This window comes from Oncorhynchus nerka, linkage group LG2 (assembly GCF_034236695.1).
Source record: "Oncorhynchus nerka isolate Pitt River linkage group LG2, Oner_Uvic_2.0, whole genome shotgun sequence".
NCBI classification, from domain to species: Eukaryota; Metazoa; Chordata; class Actinopteri; order Salmoniformes; family Salmonidae; genus Oncorhynchus; species Oncorhynchus nerka.
Genome location: NC_088397.1, coordinates 71,998,194 through 72,021,970, shown reverse-complemented (window position 1 = coordinate 72,021,970; position 23,777 = coordinate 71,998,194). Strand labels below are relative to the sequence as shown.

Below are 23,777 nucleotides of genomic sequence, written 5' to 3'. Positions count from 1 at the left end.
CAAACAGTATAGAAAGCCTTGATTACCTCCTTCTCTTTTCTTCCCACCTCTGTGCATTACAGGAGTGCTTCACCCCCTTTGTAAATGGGAGCTTCTTTGAGCACGACGGCCAGCCCTACTGCGAGGGCCACTACCATGAGCGCCGCGGGTCCCTCTGCTCGGGGTGCCAAAAGCCCATCACAGGCCGCTGCATCACAGCAATGGCCAAGAAGTTCCACCCTGAGCACTTTGTCTGTGCCTTCTGCCTCAAGCAGCTCAACAAGGGCACCTTCAAAGAGCAGAATGACAAGCCCTACTGCCAGGGCTGCTTCATCAAGCTCTTCAGCTAGGAAGCTAGCCTCCCCCAGCCTGTTTATGTGTGTGTGTGTGTGTACGCGCTTGTGCGTGTGTGCAGCTGTGTGCGCGTTCTGTGTTCCAAATCTCTGCTGTTCTGCCCTAAGTGTGCACTTGCTCACTTCTCTTCATGAATTTAAAAGGAACTGACAGGTGAGAAATATGGTGGAAACTCCAGCCCAGTCCTATACCAATCCAATGCTTTTTAAATGTGTGGGAAGGAGTGCGCAGGTGCACGCTCCAGAGAAAAAGAAGAGAATCGGGCCACCGTGTGAGTGTTTTTCAAAAGGTGTAGACTGGGATTAGAAGGCCGTCAGTGGCTATGAGGAAGCAGAGTTGTTCCTTACTGTGCATGTAGCTGAGATAAGCCTGGCCATTAAACACCACAGCTCTCCCTACAGGTGCCTATTTGGAGGAGTTGGAGTGATCATTCCAAAATATATTTTTGTAGTTGCAAAACACTGTCTGTGCAATTGCAAATACATGCCTATAAACTGTCTCTTGATCTAAAACACACACAAGACAGATTTTTAACTCGAGAAGAGGAAAAGCTTTCTGGTCTCTCCCTCCTTCCTTTCTCTTCACTGCTCTAAGACCAGTTTAAACACTTGGTGCTCATTCTCAACTCAATCATAGATCCCTCTCTGCAACCCTCATGGGGACATTTTACAGCCTGGTATGGCCAAGATATCAGTGTCCTATTTTTGTACACTTTTCCTATGGAAACTTTCATATACTTACGAGGAATGATCAGCAACAGATTACATTTTTTGTTTACCTGAAGTGTGTTTGTACAAAATAAGACTCATTGTTTTAAGAGGCGCACCCACACTCAAGACTACTGCTCTTTTTGTGCTATGGACTCTCACTTTCTAATTTCAGTACTTCAGTCTTTGCTTCACTGATTCTCATATCAATTCTCATTCATGTGAATCTGATTTCAAAAGGACGTACATTTGAATATTGTCTTACCCTTTAGGTGGACAGAGGGTGGGGGTCTTGGTCATTTTGGGTACCGTACCTCTTTTTATTTTGGAGGAACTATGCTCATCCCTCACTTTCCATTAGCTTTAGGTAGGGAGGCATCTCATAGCTTGGCAACCAAACTGAGCACAGTGTTCTTCAGTCTGGGGTAACCAGGCTAGATTTTATTTCTATGAGGAAAATACTGGAGCATGTTTATTTGAAACAGAACATGTTAATTGTGTGCATTTTACCTTTTTTTTTTACACACATTTAGCCAAGTTTTAAAATTAATTCATTCCGAGTGAAGGGGGAGTACATTTCTTGGTGCAATGTTTTGCTGTAAATTTAGCTACTGACAATGTGTGTTTTCCCTCAGTTACTTAAATACAAAGTAATACAGATAGGCTTGGTCATTTTAATGTATTTGCTGCCAATTGCTAATACAATCACAACATTCTAGCAAAATTTGGTTTAGTGACATGGTGTAGTGTTGTCACTCATTAGCTCACACTGATATGCAAAGAGACAGCTCTATGGGTGTGTGTGTGTGTGTGTGTGTGTATATATTAGTTGAAGTTTACATACACAAGTCCTGACATTTAATCCGAGTAAATATTCCTTGTCTTAGGTCAATTAGGATCACCACTTTATTTTTAAGAATGTGAAATGTCAGAATGATATCAGAGAGAATAATTTATTTCAGCTTTTATTTATTTCATCACATTCTCAGTGGGTCAGAAGTTTACATTCTAATTGAGTGTACTTGGCAGCATTGCCTTTAAATTGTTTAACTTGGGTCAAAAGTTTCGGGTAGCCTTCCTCAAGCTTCCCACAATAAGTTGGGTAAATTTTGGCCATTCCTCCTGACAGAGCTGGTGTATCTGAGTCAGGCTTGTAGGCCTCCTTTGCTCGCTCACACTTTTTCAATTCTGACCACAAATGTTTTTTTGGGATTGAGGTTAGGGCTTTGTGATGACCACTCCAATACCTTGACTTTGTTGTCCTTAAGCCTTTTTGCCAAAACTTTGGAAGTATGCTTGGGGTCATTGTCCATTTGGAAGATCCATTTGCGACCAAGCTTTAACTTCCTGACTGATTTCTTGAGATTTCTTCAATATATCCACACAATTTTCCTGTCTCCATGATGCCATCTATTTTGTGAAGTGCACCAGTCCCTCCTGCAGCAAAGCACCCCCACAACATGATGCTGCCACCCCAGTGCTTCACGGTTGGGATGGTGTTCTTCAGCTTGCAAGCCGCCCCCTATTTCCTCCAAACATAACAATGGTCATTATGGCCAAACGGGTCTATTTTTGTTTCATCAGACCAGAGGACATTTCTCCAAAAAGTACGATCTTTGTCCCCATATGCAGTTGCAAACTGTAGTCTGGCTTTTTTATGGCGGTTTTGGAGCAGTGGCTTCTTCCTTGCTGAGCGGCCTTTCAGGTTATAACGAAATAGGAGTCGTTTTACTGTGGAAATAGATCATTTTGTACCTGTTTTCTCCAGCATCTTCATAGGGTCCTTTGCTGTTGTTCTGGGATTGATTTGCACTTTTCGCAGCAAAGTACGTTCATCTCTAGGAGACAGAACGCGTCTCCTTCCTGAGTGGTATGACGGTTGCGTGGTCCCATGGTGTTTATACATGTGTACTATTGTTTGTACAGATGAACGTGGTACCTTCAGGCATTTGGAAATTGCTCCCAAGGATGAACCAGACTTGTCGACATCTACAACAAACAAAAAAATCTGAGGTCTTGGCTGATATCTTTTGATTTTTGCATGATGTCAAGCAAAGAGGCACTGAGTTTGAAGGTAGGCCATGATATAATTTTCTGGAATTTTCCAAGTTGTTTAAAGGCACAGTCAACTCGGTGTATGTAAACTTCTGACCCACTGGAATTGTGATACATTGACTTTTAAGTGAAATGATCTGTTGTTGGAAAACAGTTGTTGGAAAAATTACTTGTCATGCACAAAGTAGATGTCCTAACCGACTTGCCAAAACTATAGTTAACAAGATATTTGTGGAGAGGTTGAAAAATGATTTTTAATGACTTCAAACTAAGTGGATGTAAACTACCGACTTCAACTGTATATACATACACACACACACTCAGTTGGGTTTCAGGCAACAGGGCAATATCTTATGGCCCGGAGAGGCATGCCATCCCCAAAACCTTTTGCGAACAACCCTGGATTCCTGTGATGTCCTCAGTCACATGGTAGTCTGGACACATTATTCTGGAGTCAGTACCTGGTCTGATTACCAAATGGCACCCTATTCCCTATATTCAGAAAGGATGTTTGTAGGGAAAAAATATCTTATAACATCTTGTTTTCTTGATGACATTCAATTCAGCATTGAAAAAAGACATTTAAGCTAGTTTCACCTGAGTCTGAGACCACTATGATGACGCACCAGATGCATTTGATTGATCTTGGATAAGAGCGTCTGCTAAATGACTTAAATGTAAATGTAAATCTTTTTTTCTCTTATTCTAATGCCTCTTAAAGGTCCAGTGCAGTCAATTGTGATTTTCTTTTTTTAATATATATTTTTCCACACTGAGGTTGGAATAAAACTGTGTCTTTTTAGGGTAAGAGCTGTTTGAAAAAACAGATGGTAAATGAGTTAATAGACCAATAAGAGTTCCAAACATCACTTTCCCCTCCCAAACAGTCCTTCTAAAATGCTTGCTTGACAAATTGCTCTTTGCTAAGAAGAAATGTTGGTTTATTTTTGACCATTTAATTGAAAACAGCTGCGTTGGACATTTAAGGGGAAAGTAATTCTAATCAGATTACGTTTACGGAGTTTGGGTAATCCAAAATGTACATTACTGATTTGAATTTTGGACAGGTAACTTAAGTATCTTAATGGATTACATTTAAAAAGTAACCTACCCAACCAGTCAATAATGGCACCTAGATATCTTTGTAACCTGATTTCAAATAACTGCAATGGAGCAGGTTTGAGCGCTTGTTTTTGTTGGTAATTGATATACTGATTTGTTTTCAAGTGACCTAGTAGTGTTTCATATTTGCGTCATTGAAGAAGAGATTTTATCTTTACACATATTGCTTATATTGTTATGCTAAATCATTTTTAAGGGTATATACACATATATTTCATTTTCATTTCTGAACCCTTTGAAAGAATGAAGATATTTGTGCTAATGCCACATTTTTTTATGCAATTTCTTTAACACTGCGTTACAGTGAGCTCAAAGCATTGAGACAATGACACATTTGTTGTTTTAGCTCTGTATTTCAGCTCTTTGCTACAATGACTGGGGTTAAATTGACTTGTGTATTAAAGAAGTCAAGTTTTAGATTTGGTCCCATTCTCCTAGCACGCAATAATATGTATGTCATGTGAGTCACTTTAATTGTAAATAAGAATAGAATGTTTCTAAACACTTCTACATTCGTTTTTCCCAATTGCTAAAACACATTTTTGCAAACTAGGCTGGTTTTATCAAAATACTTAACACAATTCACGCAACCAAAATCAAACACACTTCGTTCATATTACCAGATTTTTGCCTAACCAACTACACACTCTTGGGCATAATGAAAAGCACTCATCTTTAGTTTGCTTTTGCCATAATACTATAATAGTTCAAATTGTAGAAAATTCTTCAGATACACACATGCTGTTGAAACATTTTATTTTTTACCAAACAAGTCAGTGCAACATATGCACAGCAGATATATTTACTTTGGACTGAACAAAAATATGCTCACAAAAAAAACAGTAAACTGAAAAAGAAAATTGCAGAAAAAATATATAGAAAAAAAGAGGCAAGAAAAATAATTAGGCAGCATCTTGCCGCACAGCTGGGTCTGGCCACAACGCCTCATCCACATCACAGGCAATATCCTCCCTTGCCAGACATCGAGGGAAGAAGCGCCTAGAGTGCCTTATCCATCCCTGAATCGCACCCACATCAATCTCATCACATGCCTCTTCCATAGCCTGCACAGTCCTTTAGAAAAACAAAACAAAAATATAGGGCTTGGACAATGCAGCCTAAAGATATTTCCCCCACAGTAGAGTAAATTCAACAAGACATTTGTGCAGTTAGTGTATGACATCAGCCATTCATGAAGTAAACAGGTGTCACCCAAGTGATACACTATGACATTGGGTGTACTACATAGTGTGAAAGAAATGTTACATACCTGTACTCCAGTCTAAATGTCCGGATGACACAGGCGGCAATAAAATGGCTCAAGTTGGGCTGCACTCTCTGTCCAGCCTCTCGCATTGGCAACCCATGGTTGATGACATGATCAACTAAGGTTGCTCTGATTTCATTTGAAAGTTGTCGTCTTTGGCCATGAACTCCTCAACCCCTATGTGCAGTGCAGAGAACTGTGTGCAGTGCATTTAAAAAATGCTATTTTGAATTGCAAAATGTCTGTAAAGCAGAAAATGTGTTTAGACTTTTGAAGACTTGAGAAGAGGTTTTGCTCTGTGTCAGTTTAAATATTTGTGCTGTGCATGTCATTTTAGTGTGTTAGCAATTGGAAAAAACTCATGTGGATGCTACCATGATTATGGATAATCCTGAATGAATTGTGAATAATGAGTGAGGAAGTTAGAGGCATGAATATCATAACCCCAAAAAAATTCTGACCTCCCCTGTTATTGTAATGTTGTATGTCTAACTTTCTCACTCATCATTTGCGATTCATTCAGGATTAAATGTAATCATGGTAGCATCCACATTAATGTAGAAGTGTTTAGAAACATTATATTCTTATTTACAATAAAAGTGACTCTAAAATGACACTACATTTTGTGCCCAAAAGAAATGTATGGTAAATAATCTGAAACACAACCAAAAGAATCAGCAAATGCATCCAACAAAGTTGTAGTCACACATGCTTGATATAATCATTGGATGCTAGGAAACCCTCAAATGAAAGCTGACAGTCTGCACTTTAGCCTCTGTCATTGTATCAATTCAAATTTAAAGAGATGGAGTACAGAGCCAAAACAACAATGTGTCACTGTCCCAATACTTTTGGAGCTCACTGTATATGGTGGACTTCCAAGTCCTTGCTGCGATCGGATTGGTGAAGCCGTTATGATGAAGCAGAACAACAATTGCTGCACCAGCCAGTGTCCTGGATTGCACCTCAAACAATTAGTGGCTTCCTCTTATCTCATTTCCTCCATATGCACTGATGTGAAAGTACTGGACAGGTGAAAACAAACACCTGGAATACAACCTTAATATTGTTGTCACTCAGCCAATAGCTTACAATGAAGTGTAAATGAAGAAGAGACAAATAGGGAAGCCATTTTAGACTTCAGATGCACCTCTGGGTTTTTGGGGGGGGGGGGGGGTCAGCAAAAGAGGGGAAAACAATGAGGGTTGTCTCACAGCACAGTATAGTCTGCAGTTGCTGTAAAATTACTACATGTTGCTATTGGGTGACGCTTTGGGTCTGCCCTCAGGCTGGGATGCAATTTCTGATGTGTTTGGAAAGGTTTGGTTTCTTTAACCCTCTGAAGACATGGGGTTTTTAAGCACTTTTTAAGTCTTGCTGTGCCATTAGTATCCTTGAGTATCTCTAGTAGTGCAACTGGGTTGACATGAACATGATGAATCCACATTTCACGTAGCCTGGTTATTGAGGAAATGCTGCTAATGAAATATTCTAAATGTTGAAATGTATAGACTGAGGTGTAACACAAGTAGGGTCAATAGTACTTCGTTTTGACTCTACTTTAAGTCAGGCTCTCTTTCTATGACAGTAAATCCTAAATTGTTCAGTGAATGATCAAGTTAGTGTGCAAAATAATGTATCAAGTGCTGTGAAATATTACTCTGGTAGCCTTTTATAGACGTGCTTTGGAGACACAGACAATGATAACCGGTGTAAGTGCTGCCAGAGTGCCTGAATCTAGTCTTGGACAGTTACACTTCAACATTGAACGAGTTCCTCAAATTATTGGAAAGAGTAGATTTCTTGAGAGTAGCTATGGCCTCAGGTTTAGGCACCAGCCCAAATGTTGGAATGGAACTGGGCCCCTTTAAAAAGAGGCTTGAATGCATGTTTGCTTTGATGTTTCTCTAGGCCCTTCAAAGTACTATTTTCACCCTGTGTAAGTTATCAGTGATTATAATTGTTTTCTTTTATCTACATTTATTTGTGCTTTTAGCCTACATTTATTTGCTTAAGTTCTTTGCTCTCTGAAGTCTCGGAAATTCCAGACCTATGTGGGGGGCAACCTGTCTGATTGGGGAGTCTACTCTCTGCCTTTTATTGGAAAGTCAGCCTTTTTACTTTAATCATTTGATCCCCTTAGTTCCCTTCAGATAAATTATCCCCCCACCCATACTGTGTAATTGTTTTTTTTACATTCCCTCTCACCTGTTTTATTTCCCCATGTACCGTCGTCGTGTTTTCTGGGATGGCTATATGGTACCTGATTGCTGATACATTTTAATTAAATGTGATGGATGCCAATAAATACATTTTTATTTCGGACACTGTCATTGATTTTGTCTCGATTACACAAGACACACACATTAAATGCTCAGAGCTTACACTATAAGCAAATGGGTATGGGATGGACCTTTTTAGTTTAATTTTATCATTTGCGTCATCTATTTTTCCTTTGATCTTGACAAGCTCCCGTCACCATTCATCTGCGTTCCGTGCCGACTCCGCACCGGTAGAGCACCGCCGGTGTGGACAGGGCCATAAAACGAACGCACCCAGAGTCTGCAACCGACAAATGAGTGACACAGATGGTGGCCAATCATGTCTGTGGAACAGAGTAGTCGTAATAGTTTTTGTGATTGGCTGTTTGTGCTGTATGTTATTTTTTCGCTTCCTGTTTCGTTCTCTTTCTTTCACGCGTCCTTACTGCGAGGTAAAGGTGTTTTCACCGGCTTGAGTCTTCATGTACTATTACACGTTAAAATATGTTTTGCTATATTGGGTGAAAAATAATTTGTTAATTACAATAAACTACAGTACTATGGTAATATGGAAACATAATTATGAGTTATTCTTAGTTTATATTCTATTTTGTCTGTGCGGCCTCCTTGGCACTTTGATTACCGCCATGTGCCACCATTATTTCTGTTACATTTCAGCTGACGTTAGCTTGTTACTAATATACCGGTTCATCATAAAGCCACGTACATATACAAGTCGTAACTAGCAATAGAGATAAGGTATACTCTTGGTATAATGTCAGCTAACGTTAGATGCTAAATAATCATTTTTTCGCCGTGAAACAGCTAACGTTATTGCTTGGAAGCTAGTGAGTGAATGACTGCCAGGTAGATAGCTTTAGTTACTGATGGGTGTCATTGATTTTGAACCTGCTGCATGTCTAAAATCATGTTTTATTTTCCTTAGATAATATACTGTCTTTAAACCAGCTGTAAAAGCGATCCTTCGAAGCACTGCAAAGATGCCGAGGGAAGACAGGACCACGTGGAAGTCCAACTATTTTATGAAAATCATCGTAGGTTGACATAACACTTGACTTTGAGAACAATGGTGCTTGGAAGTATAGACCCCCATCTTATGATTGGCCATTGACAAAGCAGGTTAAGTTACAGTGCAGTACCTCTCTTGTTTCCCCTGCAAACATCAACTAGTTTCCTACCATCCCTGTCTGTCTGCATCCCACAGCCGACAGGGATGCTTGGTCTCAGACACGTGCACAGTAGTGAACTGGATAAATATTTTGCTTATACAATGGTAGAGGGTTTACATTTCCTCAAACTGAATTTAGAACAGCTTGTTTGACTAACTTGCTATTCTTTGCAGCAACTGCTGGATGACTACCCCAAATGCTTCATTGTGGGTGCAGACAATGTGGGCTCGAAGCAGATGCAGGCCATTCGTCTCTCTCTGCGTGGGAAGGCTGTGGTGCTCATGGGTAAAAACACCATGATGCGCAAAGCCATCCGTGGCCACCTGGAGAACAATCCTGCCCTGGAGAAGTATGTTTTAAACTAACATATTTTGGTCTGAATGGCTAGGTGAAACTTTTTTTTAAATCTACCCTTTTAAAAAAAGTATTGCTATTTGTGTCATTTGCGGTTATGTGCAATGTTGACATTGTTGCTGTCTTCACAGGTTGCTGCCCCACATCAAAGGAAATGTGGGCTTTGTCTTCACCAAGGAGGACCTGGCTGAGATCCGGGACATGTTGCTGGCCAACAAGGTTAATGTTCTTTCTGACCAGGCACTGATTTGGAACCGCAGGTCTTCGGGTTAAATTGTCAACGTGGGGGGGGTTATCCAAAATGCCACCCTATTTGCTTTTATAGAGTGATACTTTTGACCAGGGCACTATATAGGGTATAGGATGCCATTTGGAACACATACAATATTATTAAATAGTAATAAATGGTATAGCCCTTGATGTAGAATCCCGTTTCAGGAGTCTGCTTAAAAGATGAAATAACGATGCAGGATAAGTTACAGTGCAGCTTGTTCAGTTCTGCTCTGTCGGTCCCCCTGCACACATCAACTAATTTCCTACTATCCCTGTCTGTCTTCATCCCACGGCTGACAGGGACGCTTGGTCTCAAACATAATTTCCTGTTGAATTTGCTCAGTCTCATGGGATGTATCCGTGGACTCCACTCTTTTGTTTGAATAGGAGCCATAGCTGGATTGCCCCCTAACCTCCAAACCTCTGTCCCTCAGGTACCAGCTGCTGCACGTGCTGGCGCTATTGCCCCCTGTGATGTGACTGTGCCAGCCCAGAACACTGGGCTTGGTCCTGAGAAGACCTCCTTCTTCCAGGCCCTGGGCATCACCACCAAGATCTCCAGAGGAACCATTGAAATCCTGGTACGTGAGGCGACTGCAGTCTTAAAACCTCGGGCAGTAGCTCAGCCAGTCTATGCTTAGTGGGCTCTACTTTAGACTAGTGAGATAGTGGAATTACATTGTCATCCTCTAAATAAGAGGTGTTCTTCAGTGATGAGACGATGACGAGTCAGAACAGGACACAGTCACTGGGTCAGGGTCATGTTCTGTGTCTGGGTTCAGCTCCCCAGGGCAGTCTTTTCAGTTGAAGACATTGAGGTATTTGTCTGAAGGGTTTCCTGATTTGATCAAGTATGTTGCTGGCTGGATAGGTAACTTTGAGCATGTTGCTAGGCTTTGTTGTGTTCCATGTGTCTCATACACAAGTACTGATTTGTGTAGGGTTGGTATTGTAATGCTTTCTTCTATAGAAAACAATGGGGCGTTTCGGAAAATGAAATAAACTTTAGACGAAGTGTCTCATCCCTTAATTTCTCCCTACAGAGCGATGTTATGCTCATCAAGCCTGGAGACAAGGTGGGAGCCAGTGAGGCCACGCTGCTCAACATGTTGAACATCTCGCCCTTTTCCTTCGGTCTGCTCATCCAGCAGGTGTATGATAACGGTAGTGTCTATAGCCCTGAGGTGCTCGACATTACTGAGGATGCTTTGCACGCAAGGTTCCTGGAGGTGAGGAAGCGCGTGCACACTACACTGCCTTGTAAAGATACTTTGCGTCCATCAATTTATTATTATTGATGCCTTGAATAGTAAATGAAGCTGACTAAAATGTAGTACTGTGTCCCATTAAGTCTTAATTAGTTTCCCCTTCCTCCTTAGTCTTGTCTCAATATTTTATGTTCTGAAAACAAGTAAAAAGGACCGACACTCTAGCTGTCAAGTTCAGGAACGTAATTCTCTTAGTGTTTGAGGAAGCAGGATAAGTTACAGTGCAACTTGTTCAGTGCTGCCTTGTCGTTCCCCCTGCACACATCAACTAGTTTCCTACTATCCCTGTCTGTCTGCATCCCACAGCTGACAGGGACGCTTGGTTTCAGACACAAATTTAGAAAATATGTATTGAAACAATCAGACTTGAGTGAAGTGCTGAAAGTCGCGGTCACGCCTGTCCTGGCCACAACTTGTCCTCTTTCAGGGTGTGAGGAACATCGCCAGTGTGTGTCTGGAGATCGGATACCCGACTCTGGCCTCCATCCCCCACACCATCATCAATGGCTACAAGAGAGTCCTGGCTGTTGCCGTGGAGACTGACTACTCCTTCCCCCTGGCAGACAAGGTATGGCATCCCACCCACATTTTGACCACATGATATTGAAGTGGATGACTGATCAAATGCTGGCCCAGTCCACAAACAAACCCTAGCCCTCAGGATGTTGCTGTAAGTCTGAAAGAATTTATAAGTAATATGGTTGTGGTTCCACCTTGCCCTCTAGGTTAGTAATGTTCACCACATCACTTATGCTTGTCAAATCCTTGATTGTAACATCTACATAGGGATAGGGGGCCACAGTTTGATTCTTGATTAGGCCACAATTGCGTGTCCCAGCTGCAGGATAAGTTACAGTGCAGCTTGTTCAGTACTGCTCTGTCGTTCCCCCTGCACACATCAACCTGTCTCCTACTATCCCTGTCTGTCTGCATCCCACGGCAGGCAGGGACGCTTGGTCTCAGACACCAGGTCATCCATTGGCACGTTATCTCCATAGATTTCTACATTTGAGTTAACATTGCTTCTCTACCCCCTCTTTTCCCAGGTGAAGGCTTACCTGGCTGACCCCACTGCCTTCGCGGTTGCTGCTCCTGTGGCTGTGGCCGAGACTGCCGCTGCCCCAGCCGCCGCTAAGGAGGAGGCCAAGGAGGAGTCTGAGGAGGGCTCGGACGACGACATGGGCTTTGGCCTATTCGACTAGAAGGTGGCCAACACTACTCTTATGGTTGCTAACCCAATTCAAGATCATTGAATGTAATAAAAAACCTCCAGAAAATCAAACCACTTTTTGTGTTCATTTTTTAGCCAAGTGGCTGAGTGTAAAGTCATGTTTGGGCCACAACCTAATTGGTATGGAACACGTGAATGAGGTTCTAGTCAGGTCAGACTGTTCAATATGCGGTAAAAGAAAAACATCATACCCTACCTGTTCACCGTATCCTGACCCAAAAGGCAGGGAGGTTTGTAACTTGTGACAAAGCAAAGATGGAGTTTTCAAAATTCCTGAAAATATGTAAGCTACCCAAGAATATAGATGTCGATGAGTAAAGAAATTAAACGAATGCCATTGGGTAGACTTGCAAGGATTATGCAGAGGATTAATGAAGTTCAGAGACTAGACTAGTTAACCTCAGTCTTATATGTGTGTATCGTGCTTTTATTTGAACTGCTAGCCCCTTGGTTTTTCCCTCAGCCAGTGATATATCTAGGGTTGCTTGAAAGGGTAAGAGATGTTGAGGAAGGAGTAGATTCAGTTGTAAGTGAACACAATATACTTTATTTATATTCGCAGATTGACCGAAGGACCCTAAAACAAGGTCAGGTGTAGCTTTTAGTGTTCCTCAGTTTAAGGTGGCAGTGACCGCAATGGATAATTTCTGTTTACTTAATGGAGTTGTTGGCCATATTAGTGTGTGGAGGAGGTGAGGCCAGACCGAGTAGTAGTTTGCTTGGTCTCCTGTGCTGCATTGATGAGTTTTAATTAATTTGTCTCAGCAGACCGGATGTATTGTGCAGTGCGTGTATAGGGTGAAACGGATGGTGGTATTTGTGATGTTCCTCTGGATGCCAGCTCATGTGGGAGTAGAGTGGAAGGAGGTGGATGTTATCCCCAAGCAGGCTCTTAAACATCCTAATGTTGAGATGGAATTGTCAATCAGTAAAGCAGAAGCCAAGGGGTTAATAAGAACAGTGAACATATCAAACTGGGAGGTGTGATCATTATCAGAAGATGGAGACAGTGGAACATGTTCTATTTCAGTTTCAGAAATATGGGAGGGAAAGGGAGCAATTATTATATTTGAGGAGTAATGGGGTCAAAGAGCCAGGATTAAGTTAACTGCTTCAGAAATCTTCAGGGGATGGAGCATTTCATTTCCTTAGGGAGAACCGAAAGGTTGCGAGTTTTCAAAGGTAAAAATCTGTCCTTCTGCCCCTGAACAAGGCAAAGAATTTGTTCTTAACCGACTTGCCTAGTTAAAATAAAGGAAAAATAAATGATAATATTGGGTAGGATTTAGACATTCACTGTCTCTGTTCCACACTTCAGTCCATTTGATGGTGATAATGCACCGTAAAGTTGGTAGCCAACCACCATATAAACGCCACAGAAGGAAAAAGACGAGTGGCAGCGTACTCATTGAAGCGTTCAGTCTGTGCGGAAGTACTACCCGAAGAAGCTAGCTGAAAGGAAAACGTCCACTATGGCTGAGGTAAATTACATTGATCGTTTTAACTATATTTAGGCATTGACAACTAAGCCGTGTCTAACTAATTGAATATACATTTCACAATTTGGTGGCTGCCTGTACTGTGGTGCTTGGTTTACTAGCCAAACAAGATGTTGTCAACAAACATGGCTAACGTTAGCTAGCCCAATGTCCAGACTGAGCCTTAAGTGTAGCTAGCTAGATAGCTTTTAAGGTTAACTTAACTAGGCTAATGATGGACACAAATGAACCCATGATATTTATTCAATTCATGCTTTCAGGCGCACAACTTGCAGGACCTACAACATCAAGCAGCCGTCGCCTCCAAAGTCTATGTCCAGAGGGACTACAACTCGGGTACAATCTGCAGGTTCCAGACCAAGTTCCCCTCTGAGCTGGAGTCTAGGGTATGAGACCATACACACTTTTTACGTTCTTTAAAATTGATTTATTTTATATATATATATTTTTTTTAAAGAATATATCATATTTTAAATTGCAACACTAACAATATTACACATCAATACAGGGACATTCCTGTGAATACAGAACCCCCCAAAAAAAAAAAAAAAAAAAAAAATATATATATTTCAGGACATCATTAATATGTGACAAGGCAATGAGACATTAACAGACATTTAGAGACATGACTTCTAATAATGTTTAAGTTTCACAACTTTGAGGGATTTATAAAACTGTAACAGTTAAATGGGATTTTTTTTTTTTTTACAAAATAAGGGATGTTTCAGCCCATTTACATTTGTGAATATGTTATTTGGCCACAAGAATAATAATATTAATAAAATAGTTATGATCGGAATTGCAAGGATAAGCATAATGCAAAGAAAATATTTTAAAATTAGGTTCTTTAACTTTTGACCATAGCATGAGAAGGTTACTTCCATAGCAGTATATTGAATTATAATCACCAAAAATTACCTAATTAACTCCCAATTGTATCCACTTATTGTTGGATTTTTTTTATCCATAAGATTCAAGTTATTATTTTGAAAACTTGGAAATGAGGGAACAACCTCATTAATATAAGTGTTCTTAATAAGTCCAAGTAAATTAAGTGGAATTGCTTTGCAAACCTTCATATATTCTCTCTGAGTAATATTAACCTGAAATTTACCAACAAACTCAAACTGCAAAAACTCCCCAGTTGTTGTCTACCAAATCACATTCAACATGAATACCCTTGTCAAACCAAAGGCATTTGAAAATTGATTTCCTATTCATTTTAATAACACTTATTGCAAATCAATGTTTTGTGGGGGGCAAATGTTCCTGAAAAATTGAATTTGCTGGTGAAACTTCACAATCACATTTCATTAGGAATTCAAGTCTACCAAGTTTAATAAACAGATTGTTAGGCATATGATACCACAGAGGTAGGATTAGACAGACAATTTCAACCATTTAATTCTTAAAGCACCCACTAATAACAATCAATAGCTTGTAAACCTCCACGATCATAGTCTTTCACTAATTGTAGAAGAAAGTAAAAGGGACTGACTTGTGTTGTTTACCTTCTATGTAAATATTTCTAGATAAACCATCAGTCTTGGACAAAAGAATACGACCCAAATTTAAGATCACATTGCAGCCACTGACTTAATGAAACTCATGGCATTAATTCTGTTATCGATGTTTAAAGATTCTTTATCTGATACATTTTTAGTGAAAACAATTCCTAAATATTTAACTTCCTTTTTAACCGGTATGGAGGCAATGTTGACGGAGTCACAGCAACAAATGTGATCTCATACCAATTCATTAAGGTTGAGAGTCAACCCAGAGGCCATAGAATGTTTTTTGATTCTGTCAATAGCCAAGGGAATGGCCACTCTATCCTTTAGGAAAAGAGCAGTGTCATCTGCAAATTGACTGATATTTATATCTTTACCAAAAATAACCCTTTTTAAATTCTCAGAATTGTTAAGAAAAACAGCTAGTAAATCTGGCTAAAATAAATAAGATGGGATATTGAGCAACCCTGTCTAATTCTTCTGGCAATAGAGAAACAAGGGGATGTGCCATTACTCATACCCACCGAACTGCTAATATCACCCTTATCACTTTACAGAGATTCTCCCCAAACCCAAAAGTAGAGTTCTACGGTGTCTTGCGAAAGTATTCGGCCCCCTTGAACTTTGCGACCTTTTGCCACATTTCAGGCTTCAAACATAAAGATATAAAACTGTATTTTTTTGTGAAGAATCAACAACAAGTGGGACACAATCATGAAGTAGAATGACATTTATTGGATATTTCAAACTTTTTTAACAAATCAAAAACTGAAAAATTGGGCGTGCAAAATTATTCAGCCCCTTTACTTTCAGTGCAGCAAACTCTCTCCAGAAGTTCAGTGAGGATCTCTGAATGATCCAATGTTGACCTAAATGACTAATGATGATAAATACAATCCACCTGTGTGTAATCAAGTCTCCGTATAAATGCACCTGCACTGTGATAGTCTCAGAGGTCCGTTAAAAGCACAGAGAGCATCATGAAGAACAAGGAACACACCAGGCAGGTCCGAGATACTGTTGTGAAGAAGTTTAAAGCTGGATTTGAATACAAAAATATTTCCCAAGCTTTAAACATCCCAAGGAGCACTGTGCAAGCGATAATATTGAAATGGAAGGAGTATCAGACCACTGCAAATCTACCAAGACCTGGCCGTCCCTCTAAACTTTCAGCTCATACAAGGAGAAGACTGATCAGAGATGCAGCCAAGAGGCCCATGATCACTCTGGATGAACTGCAGAGATCTACAGCTGAGGTGGGAGACTCTGTCCATAGGACAACAATCAGTCATATGTTGCACAAATCTGGCCTTTATGGAAGAGTGGCAAGAAGAAAGCCATTTCTTAAAGATATCCATAAAAAGTGTTGTTTAAAGTTTGCCACAAGCCACCTGGGAGTCACACCAAACATGTGGAAGAAGGTGCTCTGGTCAGATGAAACCAAAATTGAACTTTTTGGCAACAATGCAAAACGTTATGTTTGGCGTAAAAGCAACACAGCTCATCACCCTGAACACACCATCCCCACTGTCAAACATGGTGGTGGCAGCATCATGGTTTGGGCCTGCTTTTCTTCAGCAGGGACAGGGAAGATGGTAAAAATTGATGGGAAGATGGATGGAGCCAAATACAGGACCATTCTGGAAGAAAACCTGATGGAGTCTGCAAAAGACCTGAGACTGGGACGGAGATTTGTCTTCCAACAAGACAATGATCCAAAACATAAAGCAAAATCTACAATGGAATGGTTCAAAAATAAACATATCCAGGTGTTAGAATGGCCAAGTCAAAGTCCAGACCTGAATCCAATCGAGAATCTGTGGAAAGAACTGAAAACTGTTGTTCACAAATGCTCTCCATCCAACCTCACTGAGCTCGAGCTGTTTTGCAAGGAGGAATGGGAAAAAATTTCAGTCTCTCGATGTTCAAAACTGATAGACCTACCCCAAGCGACTTACAGCTGTAATCGCAGCAAAAGGTGGCGCTACAAAGTATTAACTTAAGGGGGCTGAATAATTTTGCACGCCCAATTTTTCAGTTTTTGATTTGTTAAAAAAGTTTGAAATATCCAATAAATGTCTTTCCACTTCATGATTGTGTCCCACTTGTTGATTGTTCACAAAAAAATACAGTTTTATATCTTTGTTTGAAGCCTGAAATGTGTCAAAAGGTCGCAAAGTTCAAGGGGGCCGAATACTTTCGCAAGGCACTGTAAATAAAAAAAGTTGTTCTAAAGTGTCAAAAGCTTAAAAAAAAAATCTAAAAACAATATAAAGCCATCATCAAATTCTAAAACCAATCGTATATGGTTATGGATACTCCTTCCTTTAATGAAGGCTGATTTGAGTTTCACTGATTTTTATATCATCAAGGCCTTTTCACTTTTTTGGCATAGACATGGGCTAGTAACTTCCATCACGTTGTTGGCAACTGACTAAGTCTCCAATTGTCCAGGTAAAGAGTCCTTCTTTGGTTTGGGTACAATAACTATTAGTCCCTGTCTCGAAGGAGGTAAGATAGCATTAGCAATACCCACTTTGTAGACAAAGCAATAACTCTCTAATATCAGGCCAAAAATGTAGCTAGGAGTCAGGCTATCCGGTCCAGGAGATTTACCTATAGGCATTTGTTTAATGGCTTGGTCCAACTCCAGTAATATCTATATCAGAATCACATAATTTCTTAAACCTTTCTATAGGCTAAATAGAGTTATTAACTGAATCAAAAAAGGAATCCAAGTCGCCTTCTGAAAGATGTGATTCATATAGTGAACTGTGGAAAGAGGTTTTTTCTTATTAATCACTTCAAGATCATCAGATATATTGTCACTTACATAAATGGATGTAATACTATGCCTAGTCTGCCTACTGTTCTCACAATTAAAGAAATAAGATGTTTTTTTTCACCTTTTTCAATCCATTTGGCCTTTGAACGGATGAAGGCACCCTGTGCCTTATCGTTGTATATGTCGTTCACATGGGCATTTAGAAAGCTCTGCTTTAAATCAAGTTTATTGCTCAACCTGTTAATAACAACAATAATATCCATCTGCTTGGATAATCTTTTCTAAGCTAGCCTTTTACCAGTAGTGATGGCATGACATCAAATTCTGAATGAAACATTTCCCATTTGTTAGTAGAAGAGAGAGCATAATAGAGGCAGGTCTCTCTGATAAGAGTTTTAGTCTATAAACAAAATGACTTTTCTTTAAAAGAAAAGGGTTACATTTCCAGTATGCTTTAGTAAATATCTTGTCATTATCAAAAGGAAAGAATAATGGAACAATGGTGTGTCAGAGGAGCTGAGGAAATACAAGATTCATAAGATTGGAAGATAGCAACCAACAATCAATTCTAGATTTTAATTGTCTGTCGCTAGTTGTAGAGTTGAACCAAGAAAATTGTTTTTAAGTTTGATTCTGTGAACGCCAAATATCAGAAAGGAGCATCAAGAGCAACATTATAATCATCTCCAAAAATGTTATCTGTAAAATATTTGTTTTTCAACTCAATTAAGACTTTACTAATTTTTTGGCAGTATGTAATAACCATAAATATTTACCTATATGTAACGTGATTTCTAAAACTGTCAAAATGTTAAGTCCGCATCTGAGGAATGTGTCTCTTGAAATAAAAAAAGCAATTGGACTTGAATCTTTACAAAAACAAAAAAAATGCGTTTTTAAGCTGTTCTGTAAACCCCTGGTATGCAAGGATAAAAATGAAAGAGAAATAGAGTTGTCTAGAATAAACAGGGACCCTGAATAATATAAAGGTAGCATACGTTTTCAAAAATTCTTGACGAACAGTAACGACCATAAAAGGGAAAATAAATGGAAAGATTGTGTAATAGCACATATTATATTAATAGATTAGATCTTCAATTGAACTCTCAAACTTAATAAAAACGTCGCTGAAAGCTAATCAAGCCATATGAAAAATAAATGGGGATTTACTTACATAATATCGATCTTCAAACACAATGAATAAAACGGATATCTTAGTAAGCCATCAAATGAGAAACAAAAACCACAGTGTGCTTACGTTGGTTAATGTTCACATCCAAAACTCACCACTACGAACAGTATGGCCCTATGCAATATCACATATATGCAGTGTTCAGATAAACGATTGCATGAATAAACTTACCAGTTGAAACGGTATATGGTTTCATTAGCCTACTACTGTATAAGCAGGCCAACTCGTAAAGCAAAATCAGTCAGTCACTTAGCTCCACCCTGTGGCCGCCCCCTCCCCCCCGTGTCTTGCCTCATCCACTTGTGGCCACAGCTTCGAAAAGGCATCCCTGTCGCGCTTGCTCAAATCTTCTGCAAAGCGAATGCCCATCTCCTTGCAGATCGGCGTAAGTTTGGCAGCTCTCCACACCTCGACTCCCACGTTCCTCAACGCAAACATAATGATGACCTGTCTGTGTCTTCTCCTTTCTCTTATCTCCGAGACGGTGTACCCTGAACATCGCGGTAGATGTTGTATCGGGGATATGGAACAAACCTTCCCAATAATGTCAATCACAATTCCTCTGATATTCTCACCATCAGTTTCAGGTAGCCCATTCAGTCTCAGCCCGGCAGGGTAGCCTAGTGGTTAGAGCATTGGACTAGTAGCCAAAAAAAAGTTGCAAGTTCAAATCCCCCAGCTGACAAGGTACAAATCTGTCGTTTTGCCCCTGAACAGTTCTGCCACTGTTCCTAGGCCGTCATTGAAAATAAGAATTTGTTCTTAACTGACTTGCCTAGTTAAATAAAGGTAAAATAAAAAATAAATAAAAAATCGGCACTTGTATCGATCCTGTTCAGCACTGCCTGTGGGCAGCTCCTCGTTTTCTTTTGTCAGGGCATCAACTTTATTTTTCAACAGTTTTGCATCATCTGGTAATATTAATGCCCGCTGCATTAAACTCTGTAGTTTTGGAAACGTTTGCAATTGGGAGGGTAATTTTATGAAACCTCTCAAAGCCATTAAGCCGATCTTGTTCGTCAAATTTCTTGTTTAAACCCTGGATTGCCTCGAAGATGTTATCATTGGTGATAGGCCGATGGTTGAGCCTGCCCGGGGTCACTTTCTCGTAGTCTCTTCAGGTTGGAGGGTTTCGAAGGGGTTATTTGGACACCTGTACAGAAGACTAATTCCTCCGACCTCTGTACCATTACTTCTGGGGTAGTTTCAAAATATTCCATATAGTTGATAGGATCTACCTTGTTTACGACAGCTCCCTCTACATTTTGCTAGCTTCCATCTCCGCTAATGTTACAATACTAGCTAGCTAGGGTTGGCTGAACTTGCTTGACGTATAATAAAGTGGAAAAGTGATTCAGTAAACCATCAAACTAATAAAAAATGCAAAAAAGACAGCAACAATGTTTAACTGTAATCCTCGTCAAACTCAAATTAGGGCTTGAATTCAATTTTAAAGTTCAGGAGCATTGTTTAAAGTGACCACTCACTCCGCCATCTTGTCCCCGGCCGTCGACCACACAAACAGCTACTAAGCAGACCGCTGTTCAAATAGAATTGTCATACATTCCTTCAGTTTGTGTAGTCAGTGTACTTTTCCATTATTGCTCAGTGACTTTGGTCGTGCAGAGCTCTTACTGAGGGGTTGATGGGCATACTTTTTTTCAGGTTGACAGGCAACAGTTTGAGGAGACGATGCAGACGCTCAACAACCTCTATGCTGAGGCTGAGAAAATTGGTGGCAAGTCTTACCTGGAGGGCTGCTTGGCCTGCATGACCGCCTACACGATCTTCCTCTGTATGGAGACCCATTATGAGAAAGTAGGTCCCTCAGTCTTCTCCATAGAAGTATGCAGGCCAAGGGTTAGTCCCTGTGGGCCAGGGTCTAAAGTAGTGCACAAACTATATTGAGAATATGTTGTCATTTGGGACTGAACCTATGTTTTATGACGTGGCCATATTAGGTGTATTTTTTATTTTATTTTTTAGGCCAAGCCATGAATTGGTGAAAGGGCTTACTTTCTTTGTCTCTAGGTATTGAAGAAGATCGCTAGGTTCATCAAGGAGCAGAATGAGAAGATCTACGCTCCTCTGGGACTGCTGCTTACGGACCCAATAGAGAGAGGTCTCAGGGTTGTATCCTTTACTGTCCCAGAGGCTCACACTAACAAAGGTTGCTTCCCAAATGCCACCATAATCCCTTTATATTTTCCTTGGGCTCTGGTTAAAAGTAGTGCACTGTAAAAGGAGTAGGATGCCATTTCGGATGCATAGCTAGACCTTTCTTGTGTAGCTGTCTTGCATTTCTTGCTGGATCCCAGCTTCCTTAACTAACCCCTCCCCAGGTTGAAATCACCATCTTTGAGGATCGAAGCATTGGCTCCGGAAGATAAACCACACCAAAGGTGAGTGTTTTCTCTGACATTCACCTCATTTAAATAAGATGTTCTCTCATCCTGTTAACTCTAACAGGGGATACCAATGGAAATAAGTTTCATAGCAACCTCACAAGAGCTTAGTGTCTAAATAACTAGAAAGAATATAATAATATTGACTTGGAGATACTGTCAAATGATATGTCTGGACTTACATTCCCTATGGTTAATGAGCAGCAATGTTCAGATAAGCAATGTTATTTGACAATTCCACTGCACCCTGGCTCCAGCTGTCAGGACTACCTTCACACTATTGTTAATTTGAAGTGTTTTTGTTTTTGCTCTTATGCAGGATGGCCTATTTCACCTGGTGCTTCCCAATTGTCTCACCACACCATCAATGATTCCTTATGGACGTAGATAGAATTGTTTTTATTTATTTCACATACGAGATGGGAAATGTGCGCTAGTAGCCTATATTCCAGAGAGACCAACACTCCCTGTTTTTACATGTTTATTGAGATGATTCATTTTAACGTGAAAAGTCTTATTCTAGTTAAGCAAGACCACACCTTTAGTATGAAGGGTGCCATTTTGTTTTATATTGCCATTTTTTTAACCCTTACTCGTAATTAAAGGTGCACTGTGTAATAGGTCAATGCAAATAGCCCTTAAAGGTATATTTCACCCAGTTTTTAAACCTGTGTTTTAAAATATCCTCTCTGCTTCACCAAAATGTACATAATTAGTCAAATGGTTCCTTACCTTGACAGTAGTCTAATGGGCCAGGAGAAACTGTAATCTGCCACAATTCAGATGTTTACTTTAGCAAATACAATGAGAGGGAATGGGGCAGTGCTAGCATGTTCCAAACTCATGGATTCTCGTTCCTGGAGTTTACAAACGATAACGATGTACAGTAACATAGCACATTTTCTGAGTTGTACTTCTCAAAAACCAACTATAAGCTTTTGCTAAAATGTTGCTGCTCCTTTTGTATGTATAATGAACAAAAATATAAATGCAACTATTTCAACGAAATTACTGAGTTACAATTCATATAATGAAATCAATCAATTGAAATAAAATAATTAGGTCCTAATCTATGGTTTTCACATGACTGGGCAGGGGTGCATCCATGGGTGGGCCTGAGAGGGCATAGGCCCACCCACTGGGGAGCCAAGCCCAGCCAATCAGAATGAGTTTTTCTCCACAAAATGGCTTTATAACAGAAATAAATATTTCTCAGTTTTATCAGCTGTCCGGGTGGCTGGTCTCAGACGATCCCGTAGGTGAAGAAGCCGGATGTGGAGGGCCTCGGCTGGCGTGGTTACATGTTGTGAGGCCGGTTGGACGTACTGCCAAATTCTTCAAACAATGTTGGAGGCGGCTTATGGTAGAGGAATGAACATTAACTTATTTGGCAACAGCTCTGGTGTAAATTCCTGCAGTCAGCATGCCAATTGAGACATTGGTGGTATTGTTTTGACAATATTTTGGTGTCCTTTTATTGACCCCAGCACAAGGTGCACCTGTGTAATGATCATGCCGTTTAATCAGTGTCTTGATATGTCACAAGTGGCTGGATTAACTTGGCAAAGGAGAAATGCTCACTAACAGGGATGTAAACAAATATGTGCACAAAATTAGAAATGTTTTTGTGTATGGATCTTTTATTTCAGCTCATGAAACATGGAACCAACACTTTACATGTTGCGTTTATAATTTTGTTCAGTATAATTGTCAGAAGATAACATATTGATTTGGTGTGTGTGTACTTTTGATCACCTTGTAGGCTATTTGATGTGAACTTGTTTCGTATGCAGCGTTGTGTGGGTTTGTATTATGGTTTCTGTTCTATAGTGACAGTTCACCAGTGTTTAAGCACACATGTTGCCTGTTATTGCCAATAAGAATCAGGTTTTCACATTAGCTAGTTTTAATTTATTTAGCTTGACTAAATGTGAATTGACAGGAATTGTGACTCCAACCCTGACTGTGGTTCAACATAATTATGGAGTTTCTAGACTACCCCCTATCCTTGTTTGATATTGTCCAATATGTGTAAATAATTATTGACCGCAAATCCACCACAGAAACCTTGAGCATGCGTTGAATCCCAAGACAGGAATTAAAAGCCAATCTATTGTTTGTTCTTGTTATTATATGTAGTGTAATGTGTATCTACAAATAAACTATTTTCGTGAATAATCTGTGAAGCCCTACTCAATTAAATATAGCTCACATTACATAATTGTATTTTTTTTTACTAGATAACCAGTGACCACAGCTAGACAAACAGCAAATGAGTGAATAACATTTTTAATTTAGTCAACAATATCCTACGATCAATGGAG

The 23,777-nt window shown here is 40.0% G+C and overlaps 3 protein-coding genes, 3 non-coding genes and 1 pseudogene across 8 annotated transcripts in view; all 7 read left to right on the top strand.

The window, feature by feature from the left end:
• The window catches only part of LOC115141807 (paxillin), a 61,515-nt gene extending 53,706 nt beyond the window's left edge, over positions 1–7,809 (top strand). For both annotated transcript variants that reach the window (XM_029681020.2, XM_029681030.2), the window contains exon 11: positions 63–7,809. In XM_029681020.2, coding sequence (XP_029536880.1) covers positions 63–329 — 267 coding nt within the window. In that variant the 3' untranslated portion in view covers positions 330–7,809. The remainder of the gene's footprint in view (positions 1–62) is intronic.
• Positions 7,810–8,097: 288 nt separating this feature from the next.
• LOC115141800 (large ribosomal subunit protein uL10) lies at positions 8,098–12,112 on the top strand. Its single transcript, XM_029681005.2, has 8 exons — positions 8,098–8,197; positions 8,692–8,800; positions 9,109–9,284; positions 9,421–9,508; positions 9,997–10,143; positions 10,606–10,791; positions 11,258–11,398; positions 11,877–12,112. Exons 2-8 carry the CDS (start codon positions 8,747–8,749, stop codon positions 12,030–12,032), a joined length of 948 nt encoding a protein of 315 aa, XP_029536865.1. The 5' UTR covers positions 8,098–8,197; positions 8,692–8,746; the 3' UTR covers positions 12,033–12,112.
• LOC115146442 (small nucleolar RNA SNORA63) lies at positions 9,754–9,882 on the top strand. The gene has a single exon (XR_003866153.1). It is a non-coding gene; the product is annotated as a small nucleolar RNA SNORA63 (small nucleolar RNA).
• Positions 10,268–10,395, top strand: LOC115146432 (small nucleolar RNA SNORD15; annotated as a pseudogene).
• Positions 11,035–11,163, top strand: LOC115146436 (small nucleolar RNA SNORA63). Its single transcript, XR_003866152.1, has one exon. It is a non-coding gene; the product is annotated as a small nucleolar RNA SNORA63 (small nucleolar RNA).
• LOC115146446 (small nucleolar RNA SNORA63) lies at positions 11,669–11,797 on the top strand. The gene has a single exon (XR_003866154.1). It is a non-coding gene; the product is annotated as a small nucleolar RNA SNORA63 (small nucleolar RNA).
• A 1,230-nt stretch (positions 12,113–13,342) lies between the features above and the next one.
• Positions 13,343–23,631, top strand: LOC115141781 (golgin subfamily A member 7-like). 2 transcript variants are annotated; one of them, XM_029680989.2, is made up of 6 exons: positions 13,343–13,542; positions 13,821–13,946; positions 20,714–20,866; positions 21,080–21,181; positions 21,391–21,450; positions 22,670–23,631. In XM_029680989.2, the coding sequence occupies exons 1-5, from the start codon at positions 13,534–13,536 to the stop codon at positions 21,436–21,438; spliced, it is 438 nt and encodes a 145-aa protein (XP_029536849.1). In that variant the 5' UTR covers positions 13,343–13,533; the 3' UTR covers positions 21,439–21,450; positions 22,670–23,631. The 2 variants fall into 2 exon arrangements, with proteins under 2 accessions (XP_029536849.1, XP_029536840.1); XM_029680980.2 differs by having other exon boundaries at positions 13,345–13,542; positions 21,773–23,631.
• Positions 23,632–23,777: the final 146 nt, after the last annotated feature.

Excerpts from the sequence above, each read along its gene's own strand:
- LOC115141800 (XM_029681005.2), top strand. The coding sequence starts at position 8,747 with ATGCCGAGGGAAGACAGGACCACGTGGAAGTCCAACTATTTTATGAAA. Across the intron at positions 8,801-9,108 it reads ACTATTTTATGAAAATCATC|CAACTGCTGGATGACTACCC; the intron begins GTAGGTTGACAT and ends TATTCTTTGCAG. Across the intron at positions 10,144-10,605 it reads GAGGAACCATTGAAATCCTG|AGCGATGTTATGCTCATCAA; the intron begins GTACGTGAGGCG and ends TTCTCCCTACAG.
- LOC115141781 (XM_029680989.2), top strand. Across the intron at positions 13,947-20,713 it reads CCTCTGAGCTGGAGTCTAGG|GTTGACAGGCAACAGTTTGA; the intron begins GTATGAGACCAT and ends ACTTTTTTTCAG. Across the intron at positions 20,867-21,079 it reads TGGAGACCCATTATGAGAAA|GTATTGAAGAAGATCGCTAG; the intron begins GTAGGTCCCTCA and ends CTTTGTCTCTAG.